Raw genomic sequence first — 26081 nt, 5'->3', positions numbered from 1 at the left:
CTGATACATATTCGAGCGACCACTTCCCATGTGTTATCCATCTCCTGCAGCATACCCCCTCTCCGTGCTCCTCTAGTTGGACCATCTCCAAGGCAGACTGGGGGCTCTTCTCTTCCAGGGCGACCTTTCAGGATCAAACCTTCACAAGCTGCGATCGTCAGGTCGCACATCTCACGGAAGTCATTCTCGCTGCTGCTGAATATTCCATCCCTCACCCTACTTCTTCTCCACGTCGCGTACCGGTCCCCTGGTGGACCGCAGCATGTAGAGACGCTTTACGTGCTCGTCGACGTGCTTTACGCACATTTAAACGCCACCCTACAGTGGCGAATTGTATCAATTATAAACGATTACGTGCTCAGTGTCGTCGTATTATCAAAGAAAGCAAGAAAGCCAGCTGGGCTGCTTTCACAAGCACCTTCAACAGTTTTACTCCTTCTTCTGTTGTCTGGGGTAGCCTGTGCCGGCTATCTGGCACTAAGGTCCACTCACCAGTTTCTGGCTTGAAGGTCGCGAATGACGTCCTTGTGGCCCCTGAGCCTGTCTCCAATGCCTTCGGCCGCTTTTTCGCAGAGGTTTCGAGCTCCGCTCATTACCACCCTGCCTTCCTCCCCCGCAAACAGGCAGAGGAGGCTAGGCCACCTAACTTCCGCTCCTCGAATTGTGAAAGTTATAATGCCCCATTCACCATGCGGGAACTCGAAACCGCACTTGGCCGATCACGGTCCTCCGCTTCAGGGCCTGATTCTATTCATATTCAGATGCTGAAGAACCTTTCTCCTGCGGGTAAAGGTTTTCTTCTTCGTACTTATAATCGCATCTGGATTGAGGGACATGTTCCCGCATGCTGGCGCGAGTCTATTGTTGTCCCGATTCCTAAGCCGGGGAAGGACAAGCACTTGCCTTCCAGTTATCGACCTATCTCGCTTACCAGCTGTGTCTGTAAAGTGATGGAGCGAATGGTTAATTCTCGATTGGTTTGGCTGCTCGAGTCTCGACGCCTACTTACCAATGTACAATGTGGATTTCGTAGGCGCCGCTCTGCTGTTGACCATCTGGTTACCTTGTCGACCTTCATTATGAATAACTTCTTGCGGAAGCGCCCGACCGCGGCTGTGTTCTTTGATTTGGAGAAGGCTTACGACACCTGTTGGAGGGCGGGCATTCTCCGCACCATGTATACATGGGGCCTTCGCGGTCGCCTCCCTCTTTTTATTCGTTCCCTTTTAATGGATCGGCAGTTCAGGGTACGTGTGGGTTCTGTCCTGTCCGACACCTTTCGCCAGGAGAATGGAGTGCCACAGGGCTGTTTTGAGCGTCGCTCTCTTCGCCATCGCGATCAATCCAATAATGGATTGCCTCCCAGCTGATGTATCAGGCTCCCTTTTCGTGGACGATTTTACCATCTATTGCAGCGCGCAGTGTACACATGTCCTGGAGCGCTGTCTTCAGCGTTCTCTTGACCGTCTTTACTCCTGGAGTGTCGCCAATGGCTTCCGTTTTTCTGCCGAGAAGACGGTCTGTATTAACTTCTGGCGCTACAAAGAGTTTCTCCCACCGTCCTTACGACTCGGTCTCGTTGCTCTCTCAATCGTGGAGACAACCAAATTATTAGGCCTTATATTTGACAGGAAACTTAGCTGGTCTCCACATGTGTCATATTTGGCCGCCCGTTGTACCCGTTCTTTAAATGTCCTCCGTGTTCTCAGTGGTATGTCGTGGGGAGCGGATCGAACCGTCCTACTTCGTCTATATCGGTCGATCGTCCGCTCCAAGCTGGATTATGGGAGCTTCGTCTACTCCTCTGCACGGCCATCCATCTTACGCCGCCTCAACTCCATACAACATCGGGGTTTACGACTTGCGATCGGAGCATTTTATACTAGTCCCGTAGAGAGTCTTCATGCTGACGCTGGCGAATTGCCACTCACCTACCGGCGCGATATACTGCTTTGTCGGTATGCCTGTCGGCTACTGTCAATGCCCGACCATCCGTCTTATCGTTCTTTTTTTGACGACTCTCTCGACCGTCAATACGGGTTGTATGTCTCTGCCCTGCTACCCCCTGGAGTTCGCTTTCGTCGCCTCCTTCAACACCTTAATTTTTCACTCCCTGCAACCTTTCGAGTGGGCGAGAGCCACACGCCACCTTGGCTCCAGGCTCAGGTCCGCGTTCACCTTGACCTCAGCTCGCTCCCAAAAGAGGTCACCCCCGGTTCGGTCTACCACTCCCGTTTTTTTGGAACTTTGTTCGAAGTTCATCAACATGACTTTCATTTATACAGATCGCTCTAAGACCAATGACGGGGTCGGGTGTTCCTTTATTGTCGGGGCACAAAGTTTCAAATACCGGCTCCATGGCCATTGTTCGGTCTTCACAGCTGAGCTCTTTGCCCTCTACCAGGCTGTTCTTTACATCTGCCGCCACCGACATTCTGCTTATGTCATCTGCTCCGACTCCCTGAGCGCCATCCAGAGCCTCAGTGATCCGTACCCGGTTCACCCTTTCGTACACCGGATCCAACGCTCTCTTCAGCAGCTGGTGGACGTCGGTTCTCCGGTTAGCTTTATGTGGGTTCCTGGCCATGTCGGTATCCCTGGGAACGAAGCTGCAGATGCCGCGGCCAAGGCTGCGGTCCTCCAGCCTCGGACAGCTTCTTGTTGTGTCTCTTCGTCCGATTTTAGCAGGGTCATTTGTCAGCGCATTTTATCGCTGTGGCATGCCGATTGGGCTGCACTTACAGACAACAAGCTTCGGGCCTTAAAACCTCTTCCCGTGGCTTGGACGTCCTCCTCACGCCCTTCTCGGCGGGAGGAGGTAGTGTTGGCCCGGTTAAGAATTGGACACTGCCGGTTCAGCCATCGCCATCTGCTGACGGCTGCGCCGGCGCCGTTCTGCCCATGTGGGCACTTGCTGACGGTTCGACACATTTTAATGTCCTGTCCAGATTTTAGCACACTGCGTCTAGATCTTAACCTGCCAAGTACTTTCGATGCCATTTTAGCGGATGACCCACGAGCAGCAGCTCGTGTTCTTCGTTTTGTCCATTTGACAGACCTCTCTAAGGACATTTGATGATGCTGTTTTTTAATCCTATGCCAGTCAGTCTGTCTTTTATCGTGTTTTCCCCTTTAGTTGTTGTTGTTGTCAACATGTGCCTCGCGTTGCATTCTTAGAGTAGTCAGGGCGCTAATGACCATTGAAGTTGTGCGCCCTTAAACCACAAAAAAAAAAAAAAAAAAAAAAAAAGAAAATACCAAGCTAGAAGTGATGCAGGTGGTCTGCAATAATGTTCACCTAGTCCTCAGCTTTCATGGTGTCTTCGATTACTGCCTCAGGTCCCGTAGAATTCCAGGTGAATATTCGCCATGGCATAATGGTTCTTCGTCTCGCTGACTTCGTGTCTGGACACGGTAATCGACCTGGTGAAATGTGATTCCTCCTACCAGGCATCACGTTTACAATGATTCGAGGTCCCAGTCTCGATGACCTCGTGCCCAGTGCAATCGTAATTGACGAAGTCATTGGGCTAGCATGAGTACATGTAGCATTCTTCTTCTGCAGAACCTCGTGTTCAACACTGTGCGGTGAATACTTGTGCCTGCAGCTGCGCTGTACTCTGTCGTGAGATCTGTTACACACCGAAGCAGACAAGCCTCCGACATCCACGGTCTGTGATGCTTGGACGCCCAACACATTTCCGCCGGAAGGTGCGTTTACACCTGTGAGCCTAGTTGCCGTGCTACTGTACTTGCCCCACGCGCAAGTAGAGGCACGCGTGTAGGTTGTATGCCTCTTCCTGAACATGTACGGGCGAGCGATTCCATTCACACCTGTGTTCACAATGGACGCCTCTACTTCCGCCTGGGGCAAGCTGCAGCCGCTCGGCGACTAGCCGCAAGGCGTACGGTAAAAATACACCTTAATAGTGGTTTCACTGCATTCGACCGGTTGCTGTACATGATCACGACTATAGCACACGAACAGCTGACAAGTTTCGCCGTTTCAGGGGTGCTCGTTCCCAAGCGCCGGGCCGTAGCAACCTGTCCTTTGTCAAAGTCGCTTACATTAGTGGATTTTCCAATTTGCGAGCTTCATAGCCGCCGATTCGCGTCTGCTCTGTTTACATACTCATTCTTTCCTTTACGCGTCAGGTGTCAGAAACACCACCAGGCGGTCTCGAAACTCGTAGTGGGACCGGTCATAATGTTTCGGCTCATAATTGCATGGCATTGGTTCCCAACCACTGCCCTGCAAGAATTAAAGTATGGTTCGCGAATGATTTAAAATTTTAATTTTTTTATGTTAAACTAATAATCAATCGTCGTTTGAGTAATCGAAACTGACAGCATAATCAAAAACAGCTTCGCTCTATAGCAGAAACACTCGTGAATCATCAAGTTGTCGAAGAAGTTCCAGAGGTGAAGGAAAAAAAATCTCTGTCGAACAGCACGGTTAAAGTTCGAATTGAACTAATGTCAAGTGATATCGAATAGCAACTTGTTTCAAAAATTAAAAAACTGCCATGTTTCGGTTTGCAGTGTGATGAACAGGCTGGCAATTCTAATTATTGCCAGTTCCTCGTGTTTCTCCGCTTTTTAGATGACGGCAACATAGGCAAAGCAGAATTATTGATTTCGCGTGAAATGGAATCGACATTAAAAGGAACGGACATCATGGAAATAATAACGGAACATTTTCAGAAACATAACATTATGTGGAAAGATCGTCGGTTTCTGGAGGGATGGCGACCCAGCGATGTTAGAATCAAGCTCCAGTCTAGCAACATCAGTAAATCTGAAGAACACTTCGGCATTAACGACGCATTGTATCATACTTCGCCAAGCGTTACTTTCGAAGTCTGTTCCTGAATGCCTAATTCAGTGTTGTTGTTGTTGTTGTTGTTGTGGTCTTCAGTCCTGAGACTGGTTTGATGCAGCTCTCCATGCTACTCTATCCTGTGCAAGCTTCTTCATCTCCCAGTACCTACTGCAACCTACATCCTTCTGAATCTGCTTAGTGTATTCATCTCTTGGTCTCCCCCTACGATTTTTACCCTCCACGCTGCCCTCCAATACTAAATTGGTGATCCCTCGATGCCTCAGAACATGTCCTACCAGCCGATCCCTTCTCTGGTCAAGTTGTGCCACAAACTTCTCTTCTCCCCAATCCTATTCAATATTTCCTCATTAGTTATGTGATCTACCCATCTAATCTTCAGCATTCTTCTGTAGCACCACATTTAGAAAGCTTCTATTTTCTTCTTGTCCAAACTATTTACCGTCCATGTTTCACTTCCATACTTGGCTACACTCCATACAAATACTTTCAGAAATGACTTCCTGACACTTAAATCTATACTCGATGTTAACAAATTTCTCTTCTTCAGAAACGCTTTCCTTGCCATTGCCAATCTACATTTTATATCCTCTCTACTTCGACACTCCTTTACTACTTTAAGTGTCTCATTTTCTAATCTAATTCCCTCAGCATCACCTGACTTAATTCGACTACATTCCATTATCCTCGTTTTGTTTTTGTTGATGTTCATCTTATATCCTCCCTTCAAGACACCATCCATTCCGTTCAACTGCTCTTCCAGGTCCTTGGCTGTCTCTGACAGAATTACAATGTCATCGGCGAACCTCAATGTTTTTATTTCTTCTCCATGGATTTTAATACCTACTCCGAATTTTTCTTTTGTTTCCTTTACTGCTTGCTCAATATACAGATTGAATAACATCGGGGAGAGGCTACAACTCTGTCTTACTCCCTTCCCAACCACTGCTTCCCTTTCATGTCCCTCGACTCTTATAACTGCCATCTGGTTTCTGTACAAATTGTAAATAGCCTTTCGCTCCCTGTATGTTACCCCTGTCACCTTTAGAATTTGAAAGAGAATATTCCAGTCAACATTGTCAAAAGCTTTCTACAAATGCTAGAAACGTAGGTTTGCCTTTCCTTAATCTTTGTTCTAAGATAAGTCGTAAGGTCAGTATTGCCTCACGTGTTCCAGTATTTCTACGGAATCCAAACTGATGTTCCCCGAGGTCGGCTTCTACTAGGTTTTCCATTCGTCTGTAAAGAATACGTGTTAGTATTTTGCAGCTGTGGCTTATTAAACTGATTGTTCGGTAATTTTCACATCTGTCAACATCTGCTTTCTTTGGGATTGGAATTATTATATTCTTGTTGAAGTCTGAGGGTATTTCGCCTGTTTCATACATTTTGCTCACCAGATGGTAGAGTTTTGTCAGGACTGGCTCTCCCAAGGCCGTCAGTAGTTCCAATGGAATGTTGTCTACTCCGGGGGCCTTGTTTCGGCTCAGGTCTTTCAGTGCTCTGTCAAACTCTTCATGCAGTATCGTATCTCCGATTTCATCTTCATCTACATCCTCTTCCATTTCCATAATATTGTCCTCAAGTACATCACCCTTGTATAGACCCTCTATATACTCCTTCCACCGTTCTGCTTTCCCTTCTTTGCTTAGAACTGGGTTTCCATCTGAGCTCTTGATGTTCATACAAGTGGTTCTCTTCTCTCCAAAGGTCTCTTTAATTTTCATGTAGGCAGTATCTATCTTACCCCTAGTGAGATAAGCCTCTACATCCTTACATTTGTCCTCTAGCCATCCCTGCTTAGCCATTTTGCACTTCCTGTCGATATCATTTTTGAGACGTTTGTATTCCTTTTTGCCTGCTTCATTTACTGCATTTTTATATTTTCTCATTTCATCAATTAAATTCAATATTTCTTCTGTTACCCAAGGATTTCTACTAGCCCTCGTCTTTTTACCTACTTGATCCTCTGGTGCCTTCACTACTTCATCCCTCAAAGCTACCCATTCGTCTTCTACTGTATTTCTTTCCCCCATTTGTGACAATTGTTCCCTTATGCTCTCCCTGAAACTCTGTACAACCTCTGGTTCTTTCAGTTTATCCAGGTCCCATCTCCTTAAACTGCCACCTTTTTGCAATTCCTTCAGTTTTAATCTACAGGTCATAACCAATAGATGGTGGTCAGAGTCCACATCTGTCCCTGGAAATGTCTTACAATTTAAAACCTGGTTCCTAAATCTGTCTTACCATTATATAATCTATCTGATACCTTTTAGTATCTCCAGGGCTCTTCCATGTATACAACCTTCTATCATGATTCTTAAACCAAGTGTTAGCTATGATTAAGTTGTGCTCTGTGCGAAATTCTACCAGGCGGCTTCCTCTTTCATTTCTTAGCCCCAATCCATATTCACCTACTACGTTTCCTTCTCTCCCTTTTCCTACACTCGAATTCCAGTCACCTATGACTATTAAATTTTGTCTCCCTTCACTATCTATTAATTTCTTTTCTTTCATCATACATTTCTTCAATTTCTTCGTCATCTGCAGAGCTAGTTGGCATATAAACTTGTACTACTGTAGTAGGCATGGGCTTCGTATCTATCTTGGCCACAATAATGCGTTCACTATGCTGTTTGTAGTAGCTTACCCGCATTCCTATTTTCCTATTCATTATTAAACCTACTCCTGCATTACCCCTATTTGATTTTGTGTTTATAACCCTGTAGTCACCTGACCAGAAGTCTTGTTCCTCCTGCCACCGAACTTCACTAATTCCCACTATATCTAACTTTAACCTATCCATTTCCCTTTTTAAATTTTCTAACCTACCTGCCCGATTAAGGGATTTGACATTCCACGCTCCGATCCGTAGAACGCCAGTTTTCTTTCTCCTGATAACGACATCCTCTTGAGTAGTCCCCGCCCGGAGATCCGAATGGGGGACTATTTTACCTCCGGAATATTTTACCCAAGAGGACGTCATCATCATTTAATCATACAGTAAAGCTGCATGCCCTCGGGAAAAATTACGGCCGTAGTTTTTCCTTGCTTTCAGCCGTTCGCAGTACCAGCACAGCAATGCCATTTTGGTTATTGTTACAAAGCCAGATCAGTCAATCATCCAGACTGTTGCCCTTGCAACTACTGAAAAGGCTGCTGCCCCTCTTCAGGAAACACACGTTTGTCTGGCCTCTCAACAGATACCCCTCCGTTGTGGTTGTACCTACGGTACGGCTATCTGTATCGCTGAGGCACGCAAGCCTCCCCACCAACGGCAAGGTCCATGGTTCATGGGGGGAATTCAGTGTAATTGGACATAAATGTGGTAAATGTTACCAAAATCAGTGCCTTAAATACATTACTTTGTTAATAAGTAAATAAATAAAATTGTTCGCTAAAATGGACTTAGAGGAGAGGTTGAGTTGTTTCTAGGCTAGGAAAAAAGTGAAAGATTTAGTAGAGTAGTTTTCCGTCGACACCTCAGATGCATTTGGCTTATCTTACGGATATTTTCACGTATTCGAGTAAGCTGAACTTGCAGTTGCAAGGTTCCGCTAACGTTCAGAAGGTGTCGAAAATATGTTTATATTTGAAAATAGATTTCGTGTCTTAATGTGCATACTTCAATTATGGGTAGTGACCCTGAAAGTGCTCGTTGATGGTAAAAAGCATGACACGTTAAGGATAAACATAGAAGAAAAAATGGACAATGGTCTGCAAATGTTGCTTGATGAATTCAACAGTACTTTCCAGAATACAACAAAACAGGAGTTAAAGCTGATTAAAAACTGTTTCGCAACCAATTTTAGCACTCATGATGGGGAAGTTGCAGAAATAATCCAGCAAGAGCTCAGTGAATTTGAAAAGACAGAAACTATAAGGACGCATGTGAATCTGATTCTCTGGAGAAACTCACTTCCGACATCTTATGCTTTTCTCCACAAGTTATTTCTGCCAACATGAGTTTTCTGCTTTGCTAGCAATTAAAGGCAAGTGTAGGAATCGACTGAAGGTGAGACGATATGCGTGTAGCTTTGAGCAACAATATTAGCCTCAGGATCACCGAACTTGTGTATAAGATGCAAGCTCAAATATCACACTGAAGCAAACCGAATTTTATTTTCTATTACAAATGTTGTGTTTTCTTTTATAGTAGTACTGTTAATGCATGTTGCTTGTAATGAATACATTGAAGTGACAAGAGTTTTGGGATAGCGATATACACACATACAGATGGCGGTAGAATTGCGTACGCAAGGTACAGAAGGATAGCGCATTGGTGAAGCTGTCATTTTTATTCAGGTGCTTCATGTGAAAAGGTTTCCTACGCGATTATGATCACGCATCGAGAACTAAGACTTCGAACGCGAAATGGTAGTTAGAGCTAGATGCATGGGACATTACATTTCGGGAATCGTTAGGGAACTGAATATTCCAAAATCCGCAGTGTCAAGAGAGTGCCGTAAATACCAAATTTGAGGCATTACCTCACAACACAGCCAACACAGTGGCCCACGGCGTTCATTTAACGACCAAGAGCAGCTTACATACAGTTGTCAGTGCTGACAGACAAACAACACTGCGTGAAATATCCGCAGAAACCAATGTAGGACGTACGACGAACCTATGCGTTGGGACAGTGCAGCGGAATGTGCCGTAATGGGCTATGGCAGCAGAAGACCGATGCGAGTGCCTTTGTTAACAGGACGACATCGCCTACCGTGCCCCTGCTGGGGTTGCGATCATATCGGTTGATCCCTAGTCGACTGGAATACCGTGGCCTGGTCAGATGAGACCCGATTTCAATTGGTAAGAGCTAATAGTAGGGTTCGAGTGTGGCGCAGACTCCACGAAGCCATGGAACCAAGTTGTCAACAAGGCACTGTGCAAGATGGTGGTGGCTCCATTATGGTTTACATGGAATCGACTTGTCCTCTGGTCCAACTGAACCGATCATTGACCGTAAATGGTTATGTTCGGCTATCTGCACACCATTTGAAGCCATTCATGAGGAACTTCATGTTCCCAAACAACGATGGATGACAATGCAACATGTTACCAGGCCACGATTTTTCGCGATTGGTCTGAAGAACACTAATGATGATTCGATCGAATGATTTGGCCACCCGTACCGCCCGAGATGGGACATAATTGAGAGGTCAGTTAGTGCGCGGAATCCTGCACCAGCAACTCTTCTGCAGTTGTGGACGTCTTTAGAGGCAGCATGATTCACTATTTCTGCAGGGGACTTCCAAAGACTTGTTGAGCCCATGCCACACTGAGTTGCCCCAGTATGCCGGGCAAAAGAAGGTCCGACACAATATTCGTAGGTATCCCATGACTTTCAGTGTTCATTGAAGGTTTGGTTAAAGTTTATTTTTGGATTGACACAGTTTATTTTTCGGGAACTTTATAATCTCTACTAACAACAAAGAACTGACAAAGGAACCTCCCCATCGCACCCTCCTCAGATTTAGTTATAAGTTGGCACAGTGGATAGGCCTTGAAAAACTGAAGACAGATCAGTTGAGAAAACAGGAAGAAATTGTGTGGAACTATGAAAAAAATAAGCAAAATATACAGCGTAGTCCATGCGCAAGATAGGTAACATCAAGGAGAGTGTGAGCTCAGGAGCGCCGTGGTCCCGTGGTTAGCGTGAGCAGCTGGTGAACGAGAGGTCCTTGGTTCAAGTCTTCCCTCGAGTGAAAAGTTTAATTTTTTATTTTCAGACAATTATCAAAGTTCAGGCACTCACACATAATCAACTTCGCTCTCCAAACTTCCAGGACATGTTCAGATTTGCTTGGACATATGCAGGATTTGATGGTCTACACACGGAAAAATTTGAAAACGTAAAAACATATGTTTTGACAGAGCACAGGGAAAACTGTGCGACTGTGAAACTGTTGCATTCATTTGTAGCAGTTTATGTGACAAACCCTTATGTTTTCATCACTTTTTTTGGAGTGATTATCACATCCACAAGAAAACCTAAATCGGGCAAGGTAGAAGAATCTTTTTACCCATTCGGCAAGTGTACAAGATAGGTGGGTCGACAACATACTTCTGTCATGTGACGCACATGCCGTCACTAGTGTCGTATAGAATATATCAGACGTGTTTTCCTGTGGAGGAATCGGTTGACCTATGACCTTGCGATCAAATGTTTTCGGTTCGCATTGGAGAGGCACGTCCTTTCGTCTACTAATCGCACGGTTTTGCGGTGCGGTCGCAAAACACAGACACTAAACTTATTACAGTGAACAGAGACGTCAATGAACGAACAGACAGATCATAACTTTGCGAAAATAAAGGAAACTTTTCACTCGAGGGAAGACTTGAACCAAGGATCTCTCGTTCCGCAGCTGCTCACGCTAACCACGGGACCACGGCGCTCCTGAGCTCACACTATCCTTGATGTTGCCTATCTTGCGCATGAACTACTCTGTTTGTATATTTTCTTTATTATTTTCATAGTTCCACACAACTTCTTCCTGTTTTCTCGATTGATCTGTGTTCAGGTATCGAAGGCCTATCCACTGTGCCAACTTATAGCTAAATCTGAGGGCTGTGCGATGGGGAGGTTCCCTTGTGAGTGGTCGCTGGTTAAAAAAAGCTTGAGAACTGCTGGTGTATGTAAAGATAGGTGCGCATTTTCCCAGTGTTGTGCTCTTGTTTGGTGCCTAGTGATTGCCATGCAGGGTGTGTATGTGTGTGCGAGACGAAGTGGTGTCGTTGCAGGCGGAGCTGGTGCACCTGCGCGCGGAGCTGGTGGAGGCGGTGGCGCGGCGCGGCTCGCTGGAGGAGGAGCTGCACGCGCTGCTGCTGCGGCTGCACGCCATCCAGCTCCAGAGGCTGCCCGGCGCCGCGCCGCTGGACGCAGACGCCGAACGCATCCGCCGCCGCCTCGAGGAGGAGCTGCAGAGGTCGCCCTCCCGCCAGCAGCGCTCCAGTCAGTATCACTTGTTTCCTGTTGTAACTTGCCCACTAGTGACTTACGCAGGTAGTGTTTGACAATCCAAAACACGTCACCACATTGTTAGATAAGCTCACCAGACAAAGTACGTTTCCTGTCAAAAGTGGAACACCCAGTAGGGGAGGAGAAAACGAAATGAAACTGTACAGTTTGAGAGGGTATGCGCTGTTATTTCGGTGATTACAAAGTTGAGTCAGATTTACAAAGAACTTGGCAGTCTTATCCCACTTACCACTATGACATTCCAGTCCGTCTAACTTGAATCTGTCACAGATTTGGGCTGTTTTTTAGGTTAGAGGGTCCCGCGAAAACACAAGAAGGGCTTCAGTCACAAAGGGTGCAGGTCTAACACAGGAAGGACGTAGATACATGAACCATCGGTATAACATGTGTAAATTGTCGTAGCTGTGTTGGGAAAGTACCAGAGCTCCAAGCGCTAATAGAAAGCACTGATGATCAAATCGTTATAAGCACTGAAAGCTGGCTAAAGCCGGAGATAAGCTCAGCCGAAATTTTTGCGAGGAACCTAACGGTGTTCCGAAAGGATGTGCTAAACACGGTTGGCGGTGGCGTGTTTGTTGCTGTTACAAGTAGTTTATCTTGTCGTGGAATTGAAATAAATAGTTCCTGTGAGTTAGTATGGGCAGAGATCATTGTTGGCAACCGGAATAAAATAGTAATTGGACCCTCTTACCGACCTCCCAATTCAGATGATACAGTTGCTGAAAGATTCAAAGGAAACTGGTTTCAAACACGTACTCGACTCATACGATTATAGTTTGTGGTGGCTTTAATTTACCATCGATATGTTGGCGAAAAAACATGTTTAATTCCAGAGGTACGCATAAAACATCATCCGAAATTGTGCTAAACGCATTCTCTGAAAATTATTTCTAGCAGTTAGTTCATGAGCCCACGCGAATCGTAAACGGTTGTGAAAACACACTTGACCTCTTAGCAACAAATAATCCTGAGTTAATAACGGCCTCAAAAAGGGTACAGGGATTAGCGAACATGGGGTTGTCGTAGCCAGACTGAATATTGTAAACCCCAAATAAACGAAAAATATACCTATTCAAAAAAAATCAGATAAAAATTTACTTGAAGCCTACCTAAGAAACAATCTCCACTCCTTCCAAATTAATAATATAAGTGTAGACCAGATGTGGCTTGAATTAAAGAAATACACTCCTGGAAATTGAAATAAGAACACCGTGAATTCATTGTCCCAGGAAGGGGAAACTTTATTGACACATTCCTGGGGTCAGATACATCACATGATCACACTGATAGAACCACAGGCACATAGACACAGGCAACAGAGCATGCACAATGTCGGCACTAGTACAGTGTATATCCACCTTTTGCAGCAATGCAGGCTGCTGTTCTCCCATGGAGACGATCGTAGAATGCTGGATGTAGTCCTGTGGAACGGCTTGCCATGCCATTTCCTCCTGGCGCCTCAGTTGGACCAGCGTTCGTGCTGGACGTGCAGACCGCGTGAGACGACGCTTCATCCAGTCCCAAACATGCTCAATGGGGGACAGATCCGGAGATCTTGCTGGCCAGGGTAGTTGACTTACACCTTCTAGAGCACGTTGGGTGGCACGGGATACATGCGGACGTGCATTGTCCTGTTGGAACAGCAAGTTCCCTTGCCGGTCTAGGAATGGTAGAACGATGGGTTCGATGACGGTTTGGATGTACCGTGCACTATTCAGTGTCCCCTCGACGATCACCAGTGGTGTACGGCCAGTGTAGGAGATCGCTCCCCACACCATGATGCCGGGTGTTGGCCCTGTGTGCCTCGGTCGTATGCAGTCCTGATTGTGGCGCTCACCTGCACGGCGCCAAACACGCATACAACCATCATTGGCACCAAGGCAGAAGCGACTCTCATCGCTGAAGACGACACGTCTCCATTCGTCCCTCCATTCACGCCTGTCGCGACACCACTGGAGGCGGGCTGCACGATGTTGGGGCGTGAGCGGAAGACGGCCTAACGGTGTGCGGGACCGTAGCCCAGCTTCATGGAGACGGTTGCGAATGGTCCTCGCCGATACCCCAGGAGCAACAGTCTCCCTAATTTGCTGGGAAGTGGCGGTACGGTCCCCTACGGCACTGCGTAAGATCCTACGGTCTTGGCGTGCATCCGTGCGTCGCTGCGGTCCGGTCCCAGGTCGACGGGCACGTGCACCTTCCGCCGACCACTGGCGACAACATCGATGTACTGTGGAGACCTCACGCCCCACGTGTTGAGCAATTCGGCGGTACGTCCACCCGGCCTCCCGCATGCCCACTATACGCCCTCGCTCAAAGTCCGTCAACTGCACATACGGTTCACGTCCACGCTGTCGCGGCATGCTACCAGTGTTAAAGACTGCGATGGAGCTCCGTATGCCACGGCAAACTGGCTGACACTGACGGCGGCGGTGCACAAATGCTGCGCAGCTAGCGCCATTCGACGGCCAACACCGCGGTTCGTGGTGTGTCCGCTGTGCCGTGCGTGTGATCATTGCTTGTACAGCCCTCTCGCAGTGTCCGGAGCAAGTATGGTGGGTCTGACACACCGGTGTCAATGTGTTCTTTTTTCCATTTCCAGGAGTGTAGTATCGGCAGCAATTGAGATATTTATACCAAATAAATTAACAAACGACGGAGCTGATCCTCCTTGGTACACAAAACGGGTCAGAACACTCTTGCAGAAACAACGAAAGAAACATGCCAAATTTAAAGAGACGCAAAATCCCCAAGATTGGCGATCTTTTACAAAAGCTCGAAATTTAGCGCGGACTTCAATGCGACATGCTTATAACAGTTTCCACAACGAAACTTTGTCTCGAAACCTGGCAGAAAATCCAAAGAGATTCTGGTCGTATGTCAACTATGTTAGCGACAAGAAACTATTAGTCTTCTCTGCGCGATAGCAATTGAGATACTATCGACGACAGAGCTACGGCCGGCCGGTGTGGCCGTGCGGTTCTAGGCGCTTCAGTCTGGAACCGCGTGACCACTACGGTCGTAGGTTCGAATCCTGCCTCGGGCATGGATGTGTGTGATGTCCTGAAGTTAGTTAGGTTTAAGTAGTTCTAAGTTCTAGGGGGACTGATGACCTCAGATGTTAAGTCCCATAGTGCTCTGAGCCATTTGAACCATTAAAACAGAGCTACGAAAGCAGAGTTGCTAAAAACAGCCTTCCGAAATGCCTTCACAAAAGAAGTAAATATTCCAGAATTCAAATCAAGAAGAGCTGCCAACATGAGTAACGTAGAAGGAAGTATCCTCGGAGTAGTGAAGCAACTTAAATCACTTAACAAAAGCAAGTCTTCAGGTCCAGACTGTATACCAGTTAGGTTCCTTTCAGAGTATACTGATGCATTATCTCCATACTTAACAATCGTTCCCTCGACTAAGTATCCGTACCCAAAGACTGGAAAGTTGCACAGGTCACACCAATATTCAAGAAAGGTGGTAGGAGTAATTAACTTAATTGTAGGCCCATATCATTAACGTCGATATGCAGCGGGATTTTGGAACATATATTGTGTTCGTACATTACGAATTACCTTGAAGAAAACTGTCTGTTGACACAGAGTCAACATGGGTTTAGAAAACATCGCTCTTGTGAAGCACAACTAGCTCTTTATTCGAATGAAGTGTTGAGTGCTATTGACAGGGAATTTCAGAACGCAAAATTTTGTACATGGCTGCACGTTCAGAGACCGTGAATAGTTACAATTGAAAGAAAACAGCCCTCGGTCACCATTTTTAACGAATTAACCGGGTTTCAACACTGCTAGGGGTGTCTTCCTCAGAATTTAAATTAAAGAATGGTCTGTAACATGGTCACAGAATTATGACTAACAACGTATGATACAGAGTATAAGTACAGAATCATCGTGGAAAGACTGGCAGTACTTATAAGTCATTTATAAAATAATAAATATGCCAAAAGGGCATTAGTCACAAAGATATTTAAGATAAAAAATTATGATGGCGAGCCACTAAGGGCTGCTCGTTACTTGCGCGGTTACAGGTTTCAGATAGAGTCCGCATACCTGGATTTCCGGGAGACTTTTGACAATGTACCACACAAGCAGCTCGTAGTGAAGTTGCGTGCTTATGGAATATCGCCTCTGTTACGTGACTGGTTTTGTGATTCCCTGTCAGAGAGGTCACAGTTCGTAGTAACTGACGGACAGTTATGGAGTAAAACAGAAGTGATTTCTGGCTTTCCCCAAGGTATTGTTACAGGCCCTTTGCTGTTCCTTATCTATGCAAACGATTTGGGAGACAATCTGAGCAGACGTCTTAGGTTGTTTGTAGATGACGCTGTCGTTTGTCGACTAATAGTCACCAGAAATTACAAACAACTTCAGTTGGAAGGAACACATGGAAAATGTTGTAGGGAAGACTGCTTTTTATTGGCAGGACAGCTAGAAAATGTAACAGGTCTACTAAGGAGACTGCCTACACTACGTTTGTCCGTCCTCTTTTAGAATACTGCTGCGCGGTGTTGGATCCTGACCAGATAGGACTGACGGAGTACATCGAAAACGTTCAAAGAAGGGCAGCACGTTTTGTATTATCACGAAATATGGGAGAGAGTGTCACTGAAATAATACAGGATTTGGGCTGTACATCATTAACAGAAAAACCTTTTTCGTTGCGATGGAATCTCTCATGAAATTCCAATCACTAACTTTCTCTTCCGAATGCCAAAATATTTTGACGACACCGACCTACATAGGGAGAAACGATCACCATCATAAAATAAGGGAAATAAGAGATCGTACGGGAGCATATAGGTGTTCGTTCGTTGTAATAATAGAGCATTGTGAAGGTGGTTCGATGAACCCTCTGCCAGACACTTAAATGTGATTTTCAGAGTATCGATGTAGATGTAGATAAAGCTGTTGTATCCTCTCCTGAGGCATATTATCACACAAATGTTGTAACTGGTCCTTGATATCCTAGATATTTGTACAGGGATGCAGATGACATTGGATCTGGTCATATACATGTTCCAGTGCGGCAGACTGGTCGCAGGATTACCTCTACATCATGTAAACAATTCATAGGTAAATGAACCGTGAACATCGTTCTGTTGAAAAATGTCGCCTAAGAGGTAACACATCAGGGCGCAGGATGTCTGTGATGTGTTATTGGACCTTCAGAGTTCCATCAGTCACTGTTAGGTGTGAGTTGAAGTCATACCCGACGATTCCCCACAGCATGACGCCAGGAATAACACATCTGTGCCTCTCTAAAACATTGGAAGAATGGGACAGCTGCCGAGGTTGCCGCCATACTCACCACCAGCTGTCATGAAGAGTAGTGCAGAATCCTGATCCATCACTGAATGCAAAGTGACGCCATGAATCCCGTTCATAGCACAACTCCAGATGCAGCCTATTTTGCTGCGGTGTTAATGCCAGCTTACGCGTGTGACAGTGATTCCCTGGTCTGGCTGTGTGGAATGATGCGAACAGTTACGAAGAGTTCATATCGTATTCTCGGATGGCAAGCATAGATGTGAAAGGGTTACAATGTGCTTGGTTCACAGTAGGGTCGTCCTCCATGTTGGTGGTCACATATTGTCTGCCAGAGCCTTGACGATGAGTGCCGGTCGGAGTGGCCGTGCGGTTCTAGCCGCTGCAGTATGGAGCCGAGCGACCGCTACGGTCGCAGGTTCGAATCCTGCCTCGGGCATGGATGTGTGTGATGTCCTTAGGGTAGTTAGGTTTAATTAGTTCTAAGTTCTAGGCGACTGATGACCTCAGAAATTAAGTCGCATAGTGCTCAGAGCCATTTGAACTATTTTCTTGACGATGAGTGTGCCTGCCCTCTTATTTACACCCAGTCCAAAATCGCGCCACTGTCGCATCTGAAAGCCGCACAGATACTCCACGACTCGACCCGTCAGCCAAATACAGACACTCCCTGAAGCCCCTTTCAAATTCCAGATGGTGCTGATAATGTTGTCTCACTTGTGTACTCAGCATCTCCGTGTCCTTCAGTGATCACTCAACATCTGACGCTGTTCACGCCTCTTATACAGCCTAACAGACCTGGTAAAAACACTGAAAATGAATGGCATTAACGCAATTTCATGACCATTCTACCTGTTACAGAGAATTGCATCTCTTATATGTATTTTACATACCCACCAATAGTATGCTCATGTACAAAGTTACATTTAGAGCTGATCGTTTCTTCTTGGTGCTTCATGTTACAGTCAGTTAGTGTATTAGTCACCACTTTCAAAAAGAGGTGGTCACGTTATGCTCCACCGCTGGTGTAAGTCATGGCAGTCCAGTAGTATGTGCCAAGCGGCTGTATGGAATCAGTGTAATAAAGTGGGGCCAGCATTGAGATTTGGTAGATTGGCGAAAAGAAGCTATCATGCTCTGTCAGGTTTCTCAGCATGATCGGTTACTTGTGGTCTTCTGGTTTCTAGGCCGTTTTGTTGTTTCAATTTTATGCTCGGTGTTTTGATAACTGACCTAATCATCTTCTCTGGGTGCTAGTGGTTATGTACGTAGTGTCTGGACTCCACTGGTCAGAAGAACACATCAGGGTCACTCATTGAAATGTTGTGTGTAAAAGGGAAACATCAACTCGGCTGAATAGCTGAAATGTCATGTGGCTAGGGCCTCCCGTCGGGTAGACCGGTCGCCTGGTGCTTGTCTTTTGAGTTCACGCCTCTTCGGCGACTTGCGCGTCGATGGGGATGAGATGATGATGATGATGATAAAGACAGCACAACACCCAGTCCGCCGGCCGGAGTGGCCGAGCGGTTAAAGGCGCTACAGTCTGGAACCGCACGACCGCTACGGTCGCAGGTTCGAATCCTGCCTCGGGCATGGATGTGTGTGATGTCCTTAGGTTAGTTAGGTTTAAGCAGTTCTAAGTTCTAGGGGACTTATGACCACAGCAGTTGAGTCCCATAGTGCTCAGAGCCATTTGAACCATTTGAACCCAGTCCCTGAACGGAAAAAATCTCCGAACCTGGACCCCTTAGCATGGCATTCCGTCGCGCTGGCCATTCTGCTATCGAGGCGGACGGCTGAATAGCTGGCAGACCAACATTAAAAAAAGCTATCATATTTGAATGTGCCTACGAGCACGCCTTGAATAAAGTAAACTGTGTACCAACAAAGTGTGCCCACACACAAGGTGTGGTGTACCACAACATGTGGTCACAGGAAGATCCTAACCAACATAAATCTGACCCAAGTCTCACGCCTTGCCAATAACAATTGAGTTAAAAGTTGACAAGAATTTCTGCTGTTAGTCAGTGCAGGTTCATCTCGACCAGTTTCTGAGGGAACATTTCGACGTGAACTGCATACAGTCGAAATTTGGTGTCGACTTTCATGCAGAAGACCACTGCTTGCAGTGGCACATAAATCAGCACATCTTGAAAGGGCAAAACAAAACAAACTGGACAGTAGCTGACTGGAGGCAGCGTTAACTAAAATTTCTTGATTTAACCGTTTTTCAAATGTTACAAGGCATTGAGGGCACAGATGAAACAATGAAGCATTTAATCTGTGTTGTATCTAGTGTGCAGCTGAGGCCAGATGTGGTTGTGTGATGTTTCGGGGGGGGGGGGGGGGTTGTGTCTTTGCTTGGACCCACTTACGCTGATTACTGTGAATACGATGCAGGCTGTTTACTTCAATATTCTTACTTCATCTTCATGACAAGATGAGAAAGACTGTGCTGACAGAGCTGCATGCATACATTCATAGTTTCATGAACACTCAGGCATCCTTTCACACTTCAACTGCCACACTCAATCACCCAATATTAGTTCCAGACATTTACTGTAATATTACTGGGACCATGGATGCAATGTAGTAATCACTATCCCCCACAGTTTGGTAGCAGTGGCTTCAGCTGGATGTGGCATACCTGAAGAAAGAATGCCATTATCATGACTAGAGGTAGTGTTACGAGGTAATACTCTGATGTCTCCTAGTGTTAATAATTTTTTTTGTTTGGAACGTATATAATGCATGAGGGTGATAAATCTATAAATTGTGAATCATTGATTTTCTCTAATTCTCGGTGCTTCCATGGCCTCACGCAAAGTCTATTTCATGACCACATGCAGAATCCACATACTCCCACCTCGTGAGACACGTTACATGTCTATTTGCTCTTACGATTAACTCAGAAATGTTTGTTGGCGGACCTAGATTAGTCTTGCTCTAGCACACTTACACTGGTGGTGTTACCCTCTTGGAAGTAGATCCTGCTTATGTATTAGATACGTTATTACTAAGTTGCGTTAAATAAAACTTCAAGATATTCAAATCTGTTTACAGCCATCAACGTTACTTCTTAATCACGCTTTAGCTAAGTAGTTTTTATTTCAAAAATCGTGTACAGTCACGATCTCTGCACTCCCCCACCCAGGGGGTCCACAACTCTTTCGTGGATACGTGCGTAGCGAGCACGGGACCCCAAGCTAATGTGGCCTCCCTTCCTTCCCGGGCTGCATACCTTCCCTTTCCGCATCCTTCCCCATCCCCCATATTCGCCCCCCCCTCTCACCACCGCCTCTTTCCTTCCCTTTCTCCCCCTCTGGGAGTATGTTTTGTGCCTACGTCCAGAAACGGACGCTCGAAAATGTATCACATTCTTTGCTTTCTCTGCTTGCAAGTCTCCGTCCTTCCTTTGTCCTTCTCTTTTCCTTACCTCTTCTCTTTGCCCTTTCCTCCGCTGTGGCGTTTGAGACCTCTCTTCTTTCCTTTCCCTTTGTTTTTTCCCCTTTCTCTTTTTTCCTCCCTGTGCGTGTCTGAAGGCTGACCCACGCATTTCCATGCGTAGCCGCTGATGGGGTAACGCGTAATTCCCCGCCCCGGGTAGACAGGTAGGACACGTACGTACCCCCTGGTAACGGCCAGGCCCAGGGAGGGGTGATTACCCGAGCTGATACCTTCCGAAAGTGCCGATTGGTCCCTCCGTCCGTTTCTCGGGAGGTGTGACCTGAGGTGTGAACAATCATCTAAGGCGGGAGTGCTCTCAGAGAGGGCCCCCACAAGGAAGGAGCGCACCATCGGAGACGCCGGTAATCATGGGGGATACTTTCGCAATGGTTTCCTCATCTTCTACTATGTCTGCTCACAAATGTAAGTTCAATGAGTCTCAGCCACAGACAGTCCTTCCATCGTTGCCACAGTTCCTTGTTGTTTCTCGGTCTGACGAAGGTCACGACTTCTCCACGGTCAACCCTTTCATTATTCAGAAAGGTGTCGACGCAATTGCAGGTCCTGTAAAGTCTTGTTCCAGATTACGAAATGGCACCTTGTTGTTAGAAACAGTCAGTGCCCTCCAGGCACAAAAATTGCTGCGTACTTCACTGCTACACACCTTCCCTGTCCGGGTGGAAGCGCACCGCACTTTAAATTCCTCACATGGGGTCGTTTATACACGCTCCCTCGACAGATTGTCCGACAAGGAAATTCAACACTATCTGTCTGACCAGGGCGTAACGGCTGTTCATAGAGTCATGAAAAGGGTTGACATGAACATCATTCCAACCCGTACTGTCTTCTTGACATTTGACAAAGTTCAACTCCCATCGAACATAAAATCGGGCTATGAGATAATTTCCGTTCGCCCTTACATCCCAAACCCTACGCATTGCTATCGGTGTCAACGGTTCAATCATACCAGCCAGTCCTGTTCCAACCCGGCCAAATGTGTTACGTGTAGCAAGGATGCCCATGAGGGTGCTTGTCCACCTCCATCCCATCATTGCATCAACTGTATGGGTGACCACGCTTCCTCTAGAGATTGCCCCATTTTTAAAGACGAAAAGCTCATTCAGGAATTCAGGGTCAAGGAAAAGGTGTCGTCCTTTGCTGCTCGAAAATTATTCGCCAGTCTAAAGCCCACTGTGCCTCAGACAGGAAAATACAGCACTGTCCTTGCCTCTCCTCGGCCAACAAAGGAGGCGGCCACGCAGACTTGTGATCTCAACTTTAGTGCCACGGTCGTCAGATCGGCCAGCGCAGAGATCGCCCGTTCAACCTCCCCACTTTCGCCTGCTGACTCTATGGCTCACCCTTCATCGGGTTCTGCTAAATCTCGAGCCCAAAAGTCAGACACCAAGACTTCCAAAAAAGAGCATACTCGTGAAGATTTTTTACGTACCCCAACTTCACAACCATCGGTTCCTCCTTCATCTAAACATACTGTTTCCAAGAAGGCTAATAAGAAACCCAGTTCTTCTCCTTCTCCGCCACGGCGTGTCTCGTCTACAGCACCACCTGGTGGTAGCCGCCCTCGGCCGTCTTCTCTGTCGCCGAGGCGCACTGCTGGTGGCCAATCAACCGGCCGATCGCTGGTGGCAGGAGCTGCTCCTGAACAACCTATGGATCAGGATCTTCTGCCTTCGGCTGAATGCCGTTCCACGCTGTCAATCGCAAGCTCTGAGCAGTCGTTGAGTTGATGGCAATCTTGGTCACATTCCTCCATTTTCTGTTCACCCTATGTCCATTATCCACTGGAATATCCGCGGCATTCGAGCCAATCGGGATGAATTGTCGATCCTCTTACGATCCTATTCGCCGGTCATCTTCTGTCTTCAGGAAAAAAAGCTGTGTCCCCACGACCGCTTTGTTCTCCCCCATTTTCAGTCCGTCCGATTTGATCTCCCCTCTGTTGAAGGCACTCCAGCACATGGAGGGCTTATGATTCTTCTCCATGATATTCTCCATTATCACCCAATCCCCTTAAACACTTCCTTCCAGGCTGTCGCTGTCCACCTTTCCCTTTCTGGATACACCTTCTCTCTTTGTACTGCATACATTCCATAGTCCACACCAATGGCACGAGCTGATCTCCTTCATCTTCTTGGTCAGCTTCCACCCCCCTATTTGCTGGTTGGGGACTTCACTGCCCACCACCCGCTTTGGGGATCTCCACATCCTTGTCCGCATGGCTCACTATTGATAGATGTCTTCCACCAAGCGGATCTTGTTTGCCTCAACACTGGGGGCCTTATATTTTTGTCTGCCTCCACGACAAATTTATCTCATTTGGACCTTGCGGTCGGTACTGTTCCGCTAGCTCGGCGCTTCTAATGGTTCGCCCTTGATGATACACACTCGAGTGACCACATTCCATGTGTCCTTAGACTGCAGCCTCAACTGCCATATGTACGCCCGCGACGCTGGAAGTTTGCCCAAGCCGACTGGACACTCTTTTCCTCTCTCGCGACATTCGATGACCGTCATTTTCCTAGCGTCGACGATGAGGTCACACATATTACAGACGTTATTCTTACAGCTGCGGAACTTCAATACCACGCGCCTCCGAATTGCCCCAGCGCACCCCAGTTCCTTGGTGGAACGAGGCATGTCGTGACGCAATACGTGAGCGGCGACGTGCTCTTCGCGTTTTCCGCCACCATCCTACTTTGGCCAACTGTATCCGCTATAAGCAGTTCCGTGCGCGATGCCGTCGCGTCATCCGCGATAGCAAGAAGGCAAGCTGGGATTTCTTTACTAGCTCATTTAACACCTTCACTCCCTCCTCGGAAGTTTGGAGGTGGATTCGACGGTTATCTGGCGCGCCTCGTTTCTCCCCGGTCTCTGGGCTCACTGTCGCGCATGATACGTTAGTGGACCCCGTCGCAATTTCTAACACATTGGGTCAACACTTTGCTGAGATTTCGAGCTCTTCAAATTACCCGCCAGCGTTTCTCCCGAAGAAACGTGCAGCGGAAGTGGAACCTCTTGCTTTCTCCTCTCACAATCGCGAAAGCTATAATACTGTTTTCTCCATGCGGGAACTCCAACATGCACTCTCTTCTTCTCGCTTCTCCGCCCCCGGACCGGATGGTATGCACATACAAATGTTGCTGCGTTTATCAACCCATAGTCTGCGTTACCTCCTTCGCCTTTGTAATCGAATTTGGACCGACAGTAATTTTCCCAGACGATGGCGGGAAGCTATCGTCGTTCCTGTTCCAAAACCTGGAAAGGACAAACATCTCCCCTCTAGCTATCGCCCCATTTCTTTCACGAGTAGTGTAGGTAATGTTTTGGAGCGTATGGTGAATTGCCGTTTAGCTTGGTGGCTGGAGTCCCGCAGTCTTTTAACACCTGCCCAATGCGGTTTCCGAAAGCATCGTTCTGCAGTTGACCATCTTGTTGCTCTCTCCACTTACATCATGAACAATTTTCTCCGGAAGCGCCAAACAGTAGCAATATTTTTCGATCTGGAGAGACCATACGATACGTGTTGGAGGACAGGCATCCTGTTCTCTTGGGGGCTTTCGAGGTCGGCTGCCCCTTTTTCTTCGCGAATTTATGGCAGAGCGCACATTTAGAGTGCGGGTGAACACTCTCCCGTACTTTCTCCCAAGAAAACGGGGCACCCCAGGGCTCCGTGCTAAGTGTTGTACTGTTTGCCATTGCCATAAATCCAATTATGGACTGTCTCCTTCCCGATGTCTCGGGCTCCTTCTTTGTGGACGATTTTGCGATCTACTACAGCTCTCAACGGACCAGCCTTCTTGAACGACGTCTTCAAGGATGTCTCGATCGCCTCCACTCTTGGAGCATCGCAACAGACTTCCGCTTTTCTCCCAGTAAGACCGTTTGTGTTAATTTTTGGCGTCGTACGGAGTTTCTTCCACCTTCCTTACATCTAAGACCTGTCAACCTTCCGTTTTCGGACGTCGCTAAATTCTTCGGTCTTATGTTTGACAGAAAACTGTCCTGGTCCTCCCACGTTTCCTATGTTTCGGCTCGCTGTCTGCGATCCCTCAACACCCTCCGTGTCCTGAATGGTACCTCCTGGGGAGCGGACCGAGTGGTCCTTCTCCGCCTCTATCGCGCCTTAGTGCGCTCTAAGATGGACTATGGAAGCATAGTTTACTCCTCTGCTCGGCCGTCTATTCTTCGGCGTCTCGACTCTATCCACCACCGTGGATTACGTTTAGTGTTTGGAGCTTTTGACACCAGCCCTGTGGAAAGCCTTTATGCTGAGATTGCTGAACCTCCGCTGTCCAATCGGCGAGCTGTCCTTCTGAGTCGTTATGCTAGCCATCTGTTTTCTATGCCTCCTAATCCGGCCCATGACATTTTTTTCGACGCCTCCTTGGATTTAGGGTATGCAGGCCGCCCTTCCTCCCTACTACCACCGGGAGTCCGCTTCCGTCAACTGCTCCATTCTCTTTCCTTCCGTTTTCCTAAAACCTTCTTGACAACTTGGGGTACAGCACCCCCTGGGCTCCGTCCCCGGACCTGCCTCCTCCGTGACCTTTGTCAATTTCCCAAGGATGGTACTCTTTCACTTGTTTATCGTCGGGCATTTGCTGCTCTATGTGCACAAATGAAGGAAGCCACATTTATTTACACTGATGGCTCAAAAACATCGTTAGGTGTAGGGAGTGCCTATATTGTTGGCGACACCCCAAATCGATTTCGGCTTCCCGACCAGTGTTCGGTTTATACTGCGGAGCTTTACGCTGTTCTCCAGGCTGTCCAATACATCCGTCGCCATCAGCGGATACAGTATGTTATCTGCTCAGACTCTCTCAGCTCTGTCTCCAAGCTCTCTACCCTGTCCACCCTCTGTCCACCGGATTCAGGACTGCCTCCACTTGCTCCACTTGGGGGGCGTTTCTGTGGCGTTCCTCTGGATCCCAGGACATGTTGGTATCTGTGGAAATGAGGCGGCCGATATAGCGGCCAAGGCTGCAGTCTCTCTCCTTCGACCAACTATTCGCATGATTCCCTTCGCCGATCTACGGAGTGTTTTATGTCGTCGTGTTGCTCTTTTATGGCACGCACATTGGTCGACACTTCCCAATAATAAATTGCGGGACGTGAAAGCTCTTTCCTGTGCTTGGACGTCTTCCTCCCGAACGCGTCGTCGGGAGGAGGTAATTTTAACTAGACTCCGGATAGGGCACTGTCTTTTTAGCCATCGACATCTTTTAAGTGGTGATCCTCCCCCACTCTGTCCCCACTGCTCTCAGCTGTGGGTGGTAAGACACCTTTTACTTGAGTGCCCCTATTTTATTCCTTTACGCGTCCGTCTACAGCTGTCGCCTGATATATCTTCCATTTTAGCAGATGACGCGCGCTCAGCCGATCGCGTTCTCGAGTTTATTAGTGCCAGTGAGATGACGTAAGTCATTTGAAGCTCTTTTTGGGGACAAGAAACCCCCTTCTATAGTGTTTTTTAAGCTTTCCTTCTATTTTTAGTTTCTCCAATTTTTTGAGTTTCGTT

General features: G+C 47.1%; 1 protein-coding gene across 1 annotated transcript in view; it reads left to right on the top strand.

Annotated features, from left to right (window-relative positions):
- Positions 1–26081, top strand: part of LOC126101285 (uncharacterized) — a 137751-nt gene that overhangs the window by 37843 nt on the left and 73827 nt on the right. The window contains exon 4 of the mRNA XM_049911966.1: positions 11585–11795. Within this exon, the coding sequence (XP_049767923.1) occupies positions 11585–11795 (211 nt within the window). The remainder of the gene's footprint in view (positions 1–11584; positions 11796–26081) is intronic.

Source organism: Schistocerca cancellata, chromosome 9 (assembly GCF_023864275.1).
Source record: "Schistocerca cancellata isolate TAMUIC-IGC-003103 chromosome 9, iqSchCanc2.1, whole genome shotgun sequence".
Classification (NCBI taxonomy): Eukaryota; Metazoa; Arthropoda; class Insecta; order Orthoptera; family Acrididae; genus Schistocerca; species Schistocerca cancellata.
Note: the sequence above shows the minus strand (reverse complement) of the source record. Positions and strands in the feature narration are given on the sequence as shown.